Consider the following 12240-nt stretch of genomic DNA (forward strand, 5'->3'; position numbering starts at 1 on the left):
TACCCAATGAGTTGAAGTTCCTGGTGGGTTCTCCTGAGGTGGTTATGGGTTCTCTGAGGTCATAATGGAGTTCTACCAATTTCAGGACCTTCATTTTCCTCCTCAGACCCCATGAGTTGGTGCTCCTGGTGGGTTCTCCTGAGGTGGTTATGGGTTCCTCGAGGTCATAATGGAGTTCTACCAACTTCAGGATCTCCATGTTCCTCCTCACACCCCATGAGTTGGTGCTCCTGGTTCTCCTGAGGTGGTTATGGGTTCCTCGACGTCATCATGGAGTTCCACCAACTTCATCACCTTCATTTTCCTCCTCACACCCCATTGGTTCATGTTCCTGGTGGGTTCTCCTGGTTCCTTCTGAGGTTTTGGGTTCCTCAAGGTCATAATGGAGTTCCACCATCTCCTGGTCGGTTCTCCTGGTTCTCCTGAGGTGGTTATGAGTTCTTCGACGTCACGATGGAGTCCCACCACCCCCTTGACCTCCATCTTCCCCCTCACACCCCATGAGTTGGTGCTCCTGGTGGGTTCTCTGAGGTGGTTATGGGTTCCTCGACGTCACGATGGAGTCCCACCACCCCCTTGACCTCCATTTTCTTCTTCCCACCCCATGGGTTCATGTTCCTGGTGGACCTTCTGGTTCTCTGAGGAGGTTTTGGGTTCCTCGAGGTCATCATGGAGTTCTACCAACTCCAGAACCTCCATTTTCCTCCTCCCACCCCATGAGTTGGTGCTCCTGGTGGGTTCTCCTGGTTCCTTCTCCTGAGGTGCTTTTGGGTTCCTCGAGGTCATAATGGAGTCCCACCAACCCCTTGACCTCCATATTCCTCCTCACACCCCATGAGTTGGTGCTCCTGGTTCCTTCTGAGGTGGTTATGGGTTCCTCGAGGTCATCATGGAGTTCCACCAACTCCATCATCTCCATTTTCCTCCCCAAACCCCATGGGTTCATGTTCCTGGTGGCCCTCCTGGTTCTCTAAGAAGGTTATGGGTTCCTCGACGTCACCATGGAGTTCCACCAACTCCATCACCTCCATTTTCCTCCTCACACCCCATGGGTTGGTGCTCCTGGTGGATTCTCTGAGGTGGTTATGGGTTCCTCAACGTCATAATGGAGTTCTACCAACTCCATCACCTCAATGTTCCTCCTCAAACCCCATGAGTTGATGTTCCTGGTGGTCCTCCAGGTTCCTTCTGAGGTTTTGGGTTCCTCGAGGTCATCATGGAGTTCTACCAACTTCAGGACCTCAATTTTCCTCCTCACACCCCATGAGTTGGTGCTCCTGGTTCCTTCTGAGGTGGTTATGGGTTCCTCAAGGTCACCATGGAGTCCCACCACCCCCTTGACCTTCATTTTCCTCCTCACACCCCATGAATTGGTGCACCTGGTTCCTTCTGAGGTGGTTTTGGGTTCCTCGAGGTCATCATGGAGTTCCACCAACTCCATCACCTTCATCTTCCCCCTCACACCCCATGAGTTGGTGCTCCTGGTGGGTTCTCCTGAGGTGGTTATGGGTTCCTCAAGGTCATCATGGAGTTCTACCAACTTCATCATCTCCATTTTCCTCCCCAAACCCCATGGGTTCATGTTCCTGGTGGCCCTCCAGGTTCCTTCTGAGGTTTTGGGTTCCTCGAGGTCATCATGGGGTTCTACCAACTCCATCACCTCCATTTTCCTCCGCACACCCCATGGGTTCATGTTCCTGGTGGGTTCTCCTGGTTCCTTCTCCTGAGGTGGTTTTGGGTTCCTCGATGTCATAATGGAGTTCTACCAACTTCAGGACCTCAATTTTCCTTCTCACACCCCATGAGTTGATGCTCCTGGTGGGTTCTCCTGGTTCCTTCTCCTGAGGTGGTTATGGGTTCTCTGAGGTCATAATGGAGTTCTACCAACTTCAGGACCTCAATGTTCCTCCTCACACCCCATGAGTTGGTGCTCCTGGTTCCTTCTGAGGTGGTTATGGGTTCCTCGAGGTCATAATGGAGTTCCACCAACTTCAGAACCTCAACTTTCCTCCTCACACCCCATGGGTTGGTGCTCCTGGTGGGTTCTCCTGGTTCCTTCTCCTGAGGTGGTTATGGGTTCCTCGAGGTCATAATGGAGTTCCACCAACTTCAGAACCTCAATGTTCCTCCCCAAACCCCATGAGTTGATGTTCCTGGTGGTCCTCCAGGTTCCTTCTGAGGTGGTTATGGGTTCCTCGAGGTCATCATGGAGTCCCACCACCCCCTTGACCTCCATTTTCCTCTTCCCACCCCATGGGTTCATGTTCCTGGTGGCCCTTCTGGTTCTCTAAGGAGGTTATGGGTTCCTCGAGGTCATAATGGAGTTCTACCAACCCCTTGACCTCCATATTCCTCCTCCCACCCCATGAGTTGGTGCTCCTGGTGGGTTCTCCTGGTTCCTTCTCCTGAGGTGGTTATGGGTTCTCTGAGGTCATAATGGAGTTCTACCAACTTCAGAACCTTCATTTTCCTCCTCACACCCCATTGGTTCATGTTCCTGGTGGGTTCTCCGAGGTGGTTTTGGGTTCCTCGAGGTCATAATGGAGTTCTACCAACTCCAGGACCTCCATTTTCCTCTTCCCACCCCATAGGTTGGTGTTCCTGGTGGTCCTCCAGGTTCCTTCTGAGGTTTTGGGTTCCTTGAGGTCATCATGGAGTTCTACCAACTTCAGAACCTCCATTTTCCTCCTCACACCCCATGAGTTGGTGCTCCTGGTTCTCTGAGGTGGTTATGGGTTCCTCGAGGTCATCATGGAGTTCTACCAACTCCAGAACCTCCATTTTCCTCTTCCCACCCCACGGATTCATGTTCCTGGTGGGTTCTCCTGGTTCCTTCTCCTGAGGTGGTTATGGGTTCCTCGAGGTCATCATGGAGTTCCACCAACCCTTTGACCTCCATCTTCCCCCTCACACCCCATGAGTTGGTGCTCCTGGTTCTCCTGAGGAGGTTTTGGGTTCCTCGAGGTCATAATGGAGTTCTACCAACTTCAGAACCTCAATGTTCCTCCTCACACCCCATGAGTTGGTGCTCCTGGTGGGTTCTCCTGAGGTTTTGGGTTCCTCAACGTCACCATGGAGTTCCACCACCCCCTTGACCTCCATTTTCCTCCTCCCACCCCATTGGTTCATGTTCCTGGTGGGTTCTCTGAGGTGGTTATGGGTTCCTCGAGGTCATCATGGAGTTCTACCAACTTCAGGACCTCCATTTTCCTCCTCACACCCCATGAGGTGGTGCTCCTGGTGGGTTCTCCTGGTTCCTTCTGAGGTTTTGGGTTCCTCGAGGTCATCATGGAGTTCTACCAAGTCCAGAACCTCAATTTTCCTCCTCACACCCCATGGGTTGGTGCTCCTGGTGGGTTCTCCTGAGGTGGTTATGGGTTCCTCAAGGTCATCATGGAGTTCCACCACCCCCTTGACCTCCATTTTCCTCCTCACACCCCATGGGTTGGTGCTCCTGGTGGGTTCCCCTGAGGTGGTTATGGGTTCCTCGACGTCACCATGGAGTTCCACCAACTCAATAATCTCCATTTTCCTCTTCTCACCCCATGAGTTGGTGCTCCTGGTGGGTTCTCCTGGTGGGTTCTCCTGAGGTGGTTATGGGTTCCTCGAGGTCATAATGGAGTTCTACCAACTTCATCATCTCCATTTTCCTCCCCAAACCCCATGAGTTGATGTTCCTGGTGGCCCTCCAGGTTCCTTCTGAGGTTTTGGGTTCCTCGAGGTCACCATGGAGTTCCACCAACTCCATTATCTCCATATACCTCCTGACACCCCATAGGTTCATGTTCCTGGTGGGTTCTCCTGGTTCTTCTGAGGTGGTTTTGGGTTCCTTCTGAGGTGGTTATGGGTTCTCCTGAGGTGGTTATGGGTTCCTCAACGTCATCATGGAGTCCCACCACCCCCTTGACCTCCATTTTCCTCCTCCCACCCCATGAGTTGGTGCTCCTGGTGGGTTCTCTGTGGGTTCCTCAACGTCATCATGGAGTCCCACCACCCCCTTGACCTTTTTTTCTCCTCCCACCAGGTCTTCGTCCAACCGGCCAACGTGGCGGTGACCAAGATGGACGTCAACAACTTGGCCATGGTGATGGCGCCCAACTGTCTCCGCTGCCAGTCGGACGACCCGCGGGTCATCTTCGAGAACACGCGCAAGGAGATGTCCTTCATCCGGGTCCTCATCCAGCACCTGGACACCAGCTTCATGGAGGGGGTCCTATAGCGCTCCCCACCGGCCACCGGCCACCGGCCACATGTCCTCTCCTAGAGCCACAGTCCACAGATGGTGGCACCGAGATCCAGCAGGAACCACCAGGAGGTCCATGAGGTTCTTCACCGCGTGGTGGGATCCATCTCCACCATGTTGAGATCTCCATCTCCACAAGGAACCAGGAGGTCCGTGAGGTTCTCCACCACGTGGTGAGCTCCATCTCCACCACACATGGTGAGCTCCATCTCGACCATGAACCAGGAGGTCCATCTGAGCTCCATCTCCACCAGGAACTACCAGGAGGTCCGTGAGGTTCTCCACCACGTGGTGGGCTCCATCTCCACCACACGTGGTGGGCTCCATCTCCACCAAGAACCAGGAGGTCCATGTGAGCTCCATCTCCACCAAGAACCAGGAGGTCCATGAGGTTCTCCATCTCCACCAGGAACCAGGAGGTCCATGTGAGCTCCATCTCCACCAAGAACCAGGAGGTCCATGAGGTTCTTCTCCACCATATGATGAGGTCCATCTCCACAGAGAACCAGGTCCATGAGGTTCTCCACCATGTCAGGAGCTCCATGTCCACCAAGAACCAGGAGGTCCATGAGTTTCTCCACCTCGTGGTGGGATCCATCTCCACCACACATGGTGGGCTCCATCTCAACCATGAACCAGGAGGTCCATCTGAGCTCCATCTCCACCAAGAACCAGGAGGTCCATGAGGTTCTTCACCATGTGGTGGGCTCCATCTCCACCACACGTTGTGGGGTCTATCTCCACCACACGTGGTGGTCTCCATCTCCACCAGGAACCAGAAGGTCCATCAGGTTCTCCACCATGTCAGGAGCTCCATCTCCACCAAGAACCAGGAGGTCCATGAGGTTCTTCACCATGTGGTGGGATCCATCTCCACCATGTTGAGATCTTCATCTCCACAAGGAATCAGGAGGTCCATGAGGTTCTCCACCACGTGGTGGGCTCCATCTCCACCAGGAACCAGGAGGTCCATGTGAGCTCCATCTCCACCAGGAACCAGGAGGTCCATGAGATTGTCCACCATGTCAGGAGCTCCATCTTCACAAGAACCAGGAGGTCCATGAGGTTCTTCACCATGTCAGGAGCTCCATCCCCACCAGGAACCAGGAGGTCCATGAGGTTCTTCACCACGTGGTGGGATCCATCTTCACAAGAACCAGGAGGTCCATGAGGTTCTCCATCGCGTGGTGGGCTCCATCTCCACCAAGAACCAGGAGGTCCATGTGAGCTCCATCCCCACCAGGAACCAGGAGGTCCATGAGGTTCTCCACCATGTCAGGAGCTCCATCTCCACCAAGAACCAGGAGGTCCATGAGGTTCCTCACCACGTGGTGGGCTCCATCTCCACCATGTTGAGATCTCCATCTCCACCAGGAACCAGGAGGTGCATGAGGTTCTCCACCGTGTGGTGGGCTCCATCTCCACCACACGTGGTGGGCTCCATCTCCACCAAGAACCAGGAGGTCCATGATGTTCTCCACCACACGTGGTGGGCTCCATCTTCACAAGAACCAGGAGGTCCATGTGAGCTCCATCTCCACCAGGAACAAGGAGGTCCATGAGGTTCTCCACCACACGTGGTGAGCTCCATCTCCACCAAGAACCAGGAGGTCCATGAGGTTCTTCTCCATGTGGTGAGCTCCATGTCCACAAGAACCAGGAGGTCCATGAGGTTCTTCACCATGTCAGGAGCTCCATGTCCACCAGGAACCAGGAGGTCCATGTGATCTCCATCTCCACCACATGTGGTCGGCTCTATCTCCACCAGGAACCAGGAGGTCCATGAGGTTCTTCACCACGTGGTGGGATCCATCTCCACCAAGAACCAAACCAGGAGGTCCATGAGGTTCCTCACCATGTGGTGGGCTCCATCTCCACCACTCGTGGTGGGCTTCATCTTCACAAGAACCAGGAGGTCCATGTGAGCTCCATCTCCACCAAGAACCAAACCAGGAGGTCCATGAGGTTCTCCACCACGTGGTGGGCTCCATCCCCACCATGTTGAGATCTCCATCTCCATGAAGAACCAGGAGGTCCATGAGGTTCTTCACCATTTTGGGATCTCCATCTGCACCATGTCGGGAGCTCCATCTCCAGCACACGTGGTGGGCTCCATCTCCACCCAGAACCAGGAGGTCCATGAGGTTCTCCACCGCGTGGTGGCCTCCATCTTCACCACACAGTGGTGAGCTCCATCTCCACCAGGAACCAGATGGTCCATGAGGTTCTCCACCACGTGGTGGTCTCCATCTCCATCAAGACCTGGATTGTCTCCGTCCCTTCCCACCTGGCCGAGGAGAAGTCCCTGAGGTCCATCCCGACCTTCTGTCGGGTTCCTCGCTGGGGACACCACGAGGAACATCTCGGCTCTGGTGGGGCCTCCATGGACTTGGGGAGGTTGGAGAAGTTCAGGTGGACACCAGAGGACCACAGTGACCATTGTCACCAGAAAAGGGACCTGGAGGTCGCCATGGAGGTCCCCATGGAGTGGTGGCCCAGGTGGGGGGGGTGGTGGCTGATTGTCCATCCTCATGGATCTCCATGAGGTCCATCATGGGGTCCACCATCAACTCCTGGGTCCATCATGGGGTCCATCATCTCCTCCTGGATCTCCATGAGGTCCATCATGGGGTCCACCATCTCCTCGTGGTCCATTTTGGGGTCCACCATCTCCTCCTGGTTCTCCTGGGTCCATCTTGGTGTCCACCATGAAGTCCCAGAGATATTTTGGGGTCCATCATCTCCTCCTGGATCTCCATGAGGTCCATCTTGGTGTCCACCATCAACTCCTGGGTCCATCTTGAGGTCCACCATGAAGTCCCAGAGATATTTTGGGGTCCATCATCTCCTCCTGGATCTCCATGAGGTCCATCATGGGGTCCACCATCTCCTCCTGGATCTCCATGGGGTCCATCATGGTGTCCACCATCAACTCCTGGGTCCATCTTGAGGTCCACCATGAAGTTCCAGAGATATTTTGGGGTCCACCATCTTCTCCTGGTCCTCCTGGGTCCATCTTGGTGTCCACCATGAAGTCCCAGGGATATTTTGGGGTCCACCATCTCCTCCTCGGTCCATCTTGGTGTCCATCATCTCCTCCTGGTTCTTCTGGGTCCATTTTGGGGTCCACCATCAAGTTCTGGAGCCATTTTGGGGTCCACCATCTCCTCCTGGATCTCCATGAGGTCCATTTTGGGGTCCATCATCTCCTCCTGGTCTTCCTGGGGTCCATCATGGGGTCCACCATCAACTCCTGGGTCCATCATGGGGTCCACCATCTTCTCCTGGTCCTCCTTGGTCCATCATGGGGTCCACCATCAACTCCTGGTTCTCCATGGGGTCCATCTTGGTGTGCACCATGAAGTTCTGGAGCCATTTTGGTGTCCACCATCTCCTCCTGGATGTCCATGAGGTCCATCATGGGGTCCACCATGAAGTTCTGGGTCCATTTTGGGGTCCACCATCTCCTCCTGGTTCTTCTGGGTCCATCATGAGGTCCACCATCTTCTCCTGGATCTCCATGAGGTCCATCTTGGCGTCCACCATCTTCTCCTGGTTCTCCTGGGGTCCACCATCAACTCCTGGGTCCATCTTGGGGTCCACCATCAACTCCTGGAGCCATTTTGGGGTCCACCATCTCCTCCTGGTCCTCCTGGGTCCATCTTGGTGTCCACCATCTCCTCCTGGTTCTCCATGAGGTCCCTCATGGGGTCCACCATCTCCTCCTGGTCCTACAGGACCTGTCTTGGGGTCCATCATCTTCTCCTGGTCCTCCTGGGTCCATTTTGGGGTCCATCATCTTCTCCTGGTCCTCCTGGGTCCATTTTGGGGTCCATCATCTCCTCCTGGATCTCCAGGTCCCACCTCGGTGACCCCAAATCTCCTCCAGGTCCCACCTCGGTGACCCCAAAACTCCCCAAAATTGGGGTCCCCAAATTGGGGTGGGCGTGGCCAAATCGGAGTGGGCGTGGCCAAAATTTGGGTGGGGATCCCCAAAATGGGGTCACCAAGGTGGGGATCGTCCCCAAAATTTGGGGTCCCCAAAATTAGGGTGGGGGTCCCCAAAATTTGGGGTCCCCAAAATGGCGTCCCCAAGGTGGGCGTGGCCAAATTGGGGGTGGAGCCCCAACTTCGGTGGGCGTGGCCAAATCCGAGTGGGCGTGGCCAACTTGAGGTGGGCGTGGCCAATTTGCGTGTGGGCGTGGCCAACTTGGGGGCGTGGCCCCAACTCGGGGTGGGCGTGGCCACGTTGGCCCCGCCCCCCTCATAGCGCCGCTCACTGCCGGGGAAACCCCCTCATTAATTGTTAATTAGCCCTTAATTAATTAATGGATTAATTAATTGCCGCCCTCTTTCCTCTGTTTTTAATTGGTTTTTTGGGGTTAATTTTATTTTTTTGGGGGGTTTAAGTTTAATTTTTGGTTTTTGTTAAAAACCTCGCGGGTTTTATTTATTGTTGTTGAAAGGAAATGGAAATAAAAATAAAAATGGAAATGGAAATAAAATGGAAATAAATAATAAAAATGGAAATGAAAATAAAATAAAAATGGAAATGGAAATGGAAATAAAAATAAAATAAAAATGAAAATAAAATGAAATGAAAATAGAAATAAAAATAAAAATAAAATGAAAATGAAAATAAAAACAAAAATAAAAATAAAAATAAAATAAAAATGCAAATAAAAATAAAAATTAAAAATAAAATACAAATACAAATAAAAATAAAAAATAAAAATAAAAAATAAAAATAAAAAATAAAATTAAAAAATAAAAATTAATAAAAATAAATTAAAAAATAAAAATTAAAAATTAAAAAAATAAAAATAAAAAAAGAAAATAAATAAAAATTAAAAGAATAAAAATGAAAATATAAAGGAACGGGATTTTTCCCGGGAATTTTCGGGAATTTTCCCGATTTTTGGGCTGTTTCCCCCCAAAATGGAATTTTGGATTTTTTTGGGCTGCGGCCGCCCCGACCCGTGTGAATAAAAACCCGACGGAAAATCCCAGGAGCCCAAATTTATGGGATGGGAATTTTGGGGAATTTTGGGAATTTGGGGAATTTTGGGAATTTTTGGGATGGGAAATGGGAATTTTGGGGATTTTTTGGGGAGGTTTTGGGGAATTTTTGGGAATTTTTGGGATGGCAGCAGGGAATTTTTGGGAATTTTTGGGAATTTTTTGAAATTTTTAGGATGGGAATTTTGGGGGGAATTTTTGGGATGGGAAGAGGGAATTTTTGGGAATTTTGGGGTATTTTGGGGAATTTTTGGAATATTTGGGAGTGGGAATTGTTGGGAATTTTTGGGATCAGAGGAGGAGATTTTTGGGATGGGATACGGGAATTTTTGGGTATTTTTGGGAATTTCTGGGAATTTTTGGGATGGGAAATGGGAATTTTGGGGAATTTTGGGGAATTTTTGGGATGGAAATTTTGGGGAGGTTTGGGGAATTTTGGGGAATTTTTGGGATGGGAGGAGAAAATTTGGGATGGGAGGTGGGAACTTTTGGGAATTTCTGGGAATTTTTGGGATGGGAATTTTGGGGAATTTTTGGGAGGTTTTGGGAATTTTTGGGACGGGAATTTTTAGGATGGGAGGAAGAAATGTTGGGATGGGATCTGAGAATTTTTGAGATTTTTTGGGAATTTTTGGGATGGGAAATGGGAATTTTTGGGATTTGGGAATTTGGATTTGAGATTTAGGGTTTGGAATTTGGGATATGGGGTTTGGGATCGGGATTTGGGATTTGGGGGATTTGGGGTTTGGGATTTGGGATTTGGGATTTGGTATTTGGGATTTGGGATCGGAATTTGGGATTTGGGATTGGAATTTAGAATTTGGGATCGGGATTTGGGATTTGGGATTTGGGATTTGGAATTTGGAATTTGGGATTTGTGATTTGGGGTTTGGGGTTTAGGATTCGTGATTTGGGATTTGGGATCGGAATTTGGGATTTGGGATTTGGGAATTTGGATTTGGGATCGGGATTTAGGATTTGGGATCGGAATTTGGGATTTGGGATCGGGGTTCGGGATTTGGGATTTGGGATCGGAATTTGGGATTTGGGTTTTGGGATTTGGGATCGGGATTTGGGATCGGTATTTGGGATTTGGGATCGGAATTTGGGATTTGGGATCGCCAATCCACACAAACTCCCCTCAAACGCGAACCTCCCGCTCCATCCTCGCACCAACCAATAGAAACGCAGGAATCCCTGATCGACAGCAAAACCCACCAATGACCATCACCTCCCCGCCAAAACCCCGCCCACACCCCTCAACCAATCACCGGCCGCGATGCGCTTTGACTGACACCTGTCAGAACCAATCACGCACCGAGGCCCCGCCCACGGAGCGCTTCCCGCACGCTGATTGGCTGAGGCGCGCCGCCGTACGGACAGGGGCGGGCGGGGGCCTCAGGAGGGAGGTGAGTGGGGGGCGCCATGTTGGGGGGAGCCCCGCGGCGATTTTGGGGGTTCGGGGGGTCCCGGGGAGGGGTCCCGGGATTTGGGGGGACCCCTGAGGGTTTTAGGGGATCCGGGGGCGCTGCTTGAGGGGGTTTTGGGGGTTCCGGAGGGGTCCCGGGGGGTTTGGGGAGGATGGGACGGAGCCTGAGGGAGGAACGGGCGGGATTTGAGGGGTCCTGAGGGGGATTTGAGGGTCCTGAGGGGAATTTTGGGGGTCCCTGTGGGGGGATTTGAGTTTTGGGGTTCTTGGGGTCGGTTTAGGGACGTCCCTGAGGGGGTTTTGGGGGCGGGGGACGCTGGGATGGGTTTAGGGGGGATTTTGGGGAGTTCCGTGAAAGGTTTGGGGGTCCCGGGGGGGGTTTGGGGGAAGTTGGGGCGTCCTTGGGGTGGTTTGGGGGTTCCTGGAGTGGATTTGGGGTCCTTAGACTGGATTTGGGGACTTTGGAGTGGATTTGGGGTCCTTGGACTGGATTTGGGGGCTCTGGAGTGGATTTGGGGTCTCTGGACTGGATTTGGGGTCCTTGGACTGGTTTGGGGTCCTTGGACTGGTTTAGGGGATCCCTGGACTGGTTTAGGGGATGCTGGAGTGGATTTGGGGTCTCTAGACTGGATTTGGGGTCCCTGGACTGGTTTGGGGTCTCTGAACTGGTTTTGGGGGTCTCTGAACTGGTTTGGGGGTCCCTGGAGTGGATTTGGGGTCCCTGGACTGGATTTGGGGTCCCTGGCACAGGTTTGGGGTCCCTGGACTGGATTTGGGGTCCCTGGACTGGATTTGGGGTCCCTGGACTGGATTTGGGGTCCCTGAACAGGTTTGTGGGTCCCTGGACTGGTTTTGGGGTCTCTGGAGTGGATTTGGGGTCCCTGGACTGGTTTTGGGGTCCCTGGACTGGTTTTGGGGTCCCTGGATTTGTTTTGGGGTCCCTGGACTGGATTTGGGGTCCGTGGACTGGATTTGGGGTCGCTGGAGTGGATTTGGGGACCCTGGACTGAATTTGGGGTCCCTGGACTGGTTTTGGGGTCTCTGGACTGGATTTGGGGTCTCTGGAGTGGATTTGGGGTCTCTGGACTGGTTTTGGGGTCTCTGGACTGGTTTAGGGGACGCTGGAGTGGATTTGGGGTTCCTGGACTGGTTTTGGGGTCCCTGAACTGGATTTGGGGACTCTGGAGTGGATTTGGGGTTCCTGGCACAGATTTGGGGTCCCTGGACTGGTTTAGGGGATCCCTGGACTGGTTTAGGGGACCCCTGAACTGGTTTTGGGATTTTTGGACTGTTTTGGTTTCCCTGAACTGATTTTGGGGTTTTTGGGCTGGTTTAGGATTGCCCAAAGTTCTTATGGGGTTCCTGGGCTGGTTTTGGTTTCCCTGAACTGATTTTGGGGTTCTTGGGCTGGTTTTGGTTTCCCTGAACTGATTTTGGGGTTTTTGGACTGGTTTGGGAATCCCTGAACTGATTTTGGGGTTTTTGGACAGATTTTGGTTTCCCTGAACTGATTTTGGGGTTTTTGGACTGGTTTGGGGATCCCTGAACT

At 52.4% G+C, this 12240-nt stretch overlaps 1 protein-coding gene across 17 annotated transcripts in view; it reads left to right on the top strand.

Moving 5' to 3' along the window:
- ARHGAP39 (Rho GTPase activating protein 39) overlaps window positions 1-8790 on the top strand; it is a 113707-nt gene extending 104917 nt beyond the window's left edge. For 3 of the 17 annotated variants that reach the window (XM_041714112.2, XM_041714111.2, XM_041714113.2), the window contains one exon: window positions 4025-8790. In XM_041714112.2, coding sequence (XP_041570046.2) covers window positions 4025-4219 — 195 coding nt within the window. In that variant the 3' untranslated portion in view covers window positions 4220-8790. The remainder of the gene's footprint in view (window positions 1-4024) is intronic. The other 14 variants (XR_012054315.1, XR_012054317.1, XR_012054319.1 and 11 more) reach the window with 14 other exon arrangements.
- Window positions 8791-12240: the final 3450 nt, after the last annotated feature.

The sequence above is a fragment of the Taeniopygia guttata genome, chromosome 2 (genome assembly GCF_048771995.1).
Source record: "Taeniopygia guttata chromosome 2, bTaeGut7.mat, whole genome shotgun sequence".
Taxonomy (NCBI): Eukaryota; Metazoa; Chordata; class Aves; order Passeriformes; family Estrildidae; genus Taeniopygia; species Taeniopygia guttata.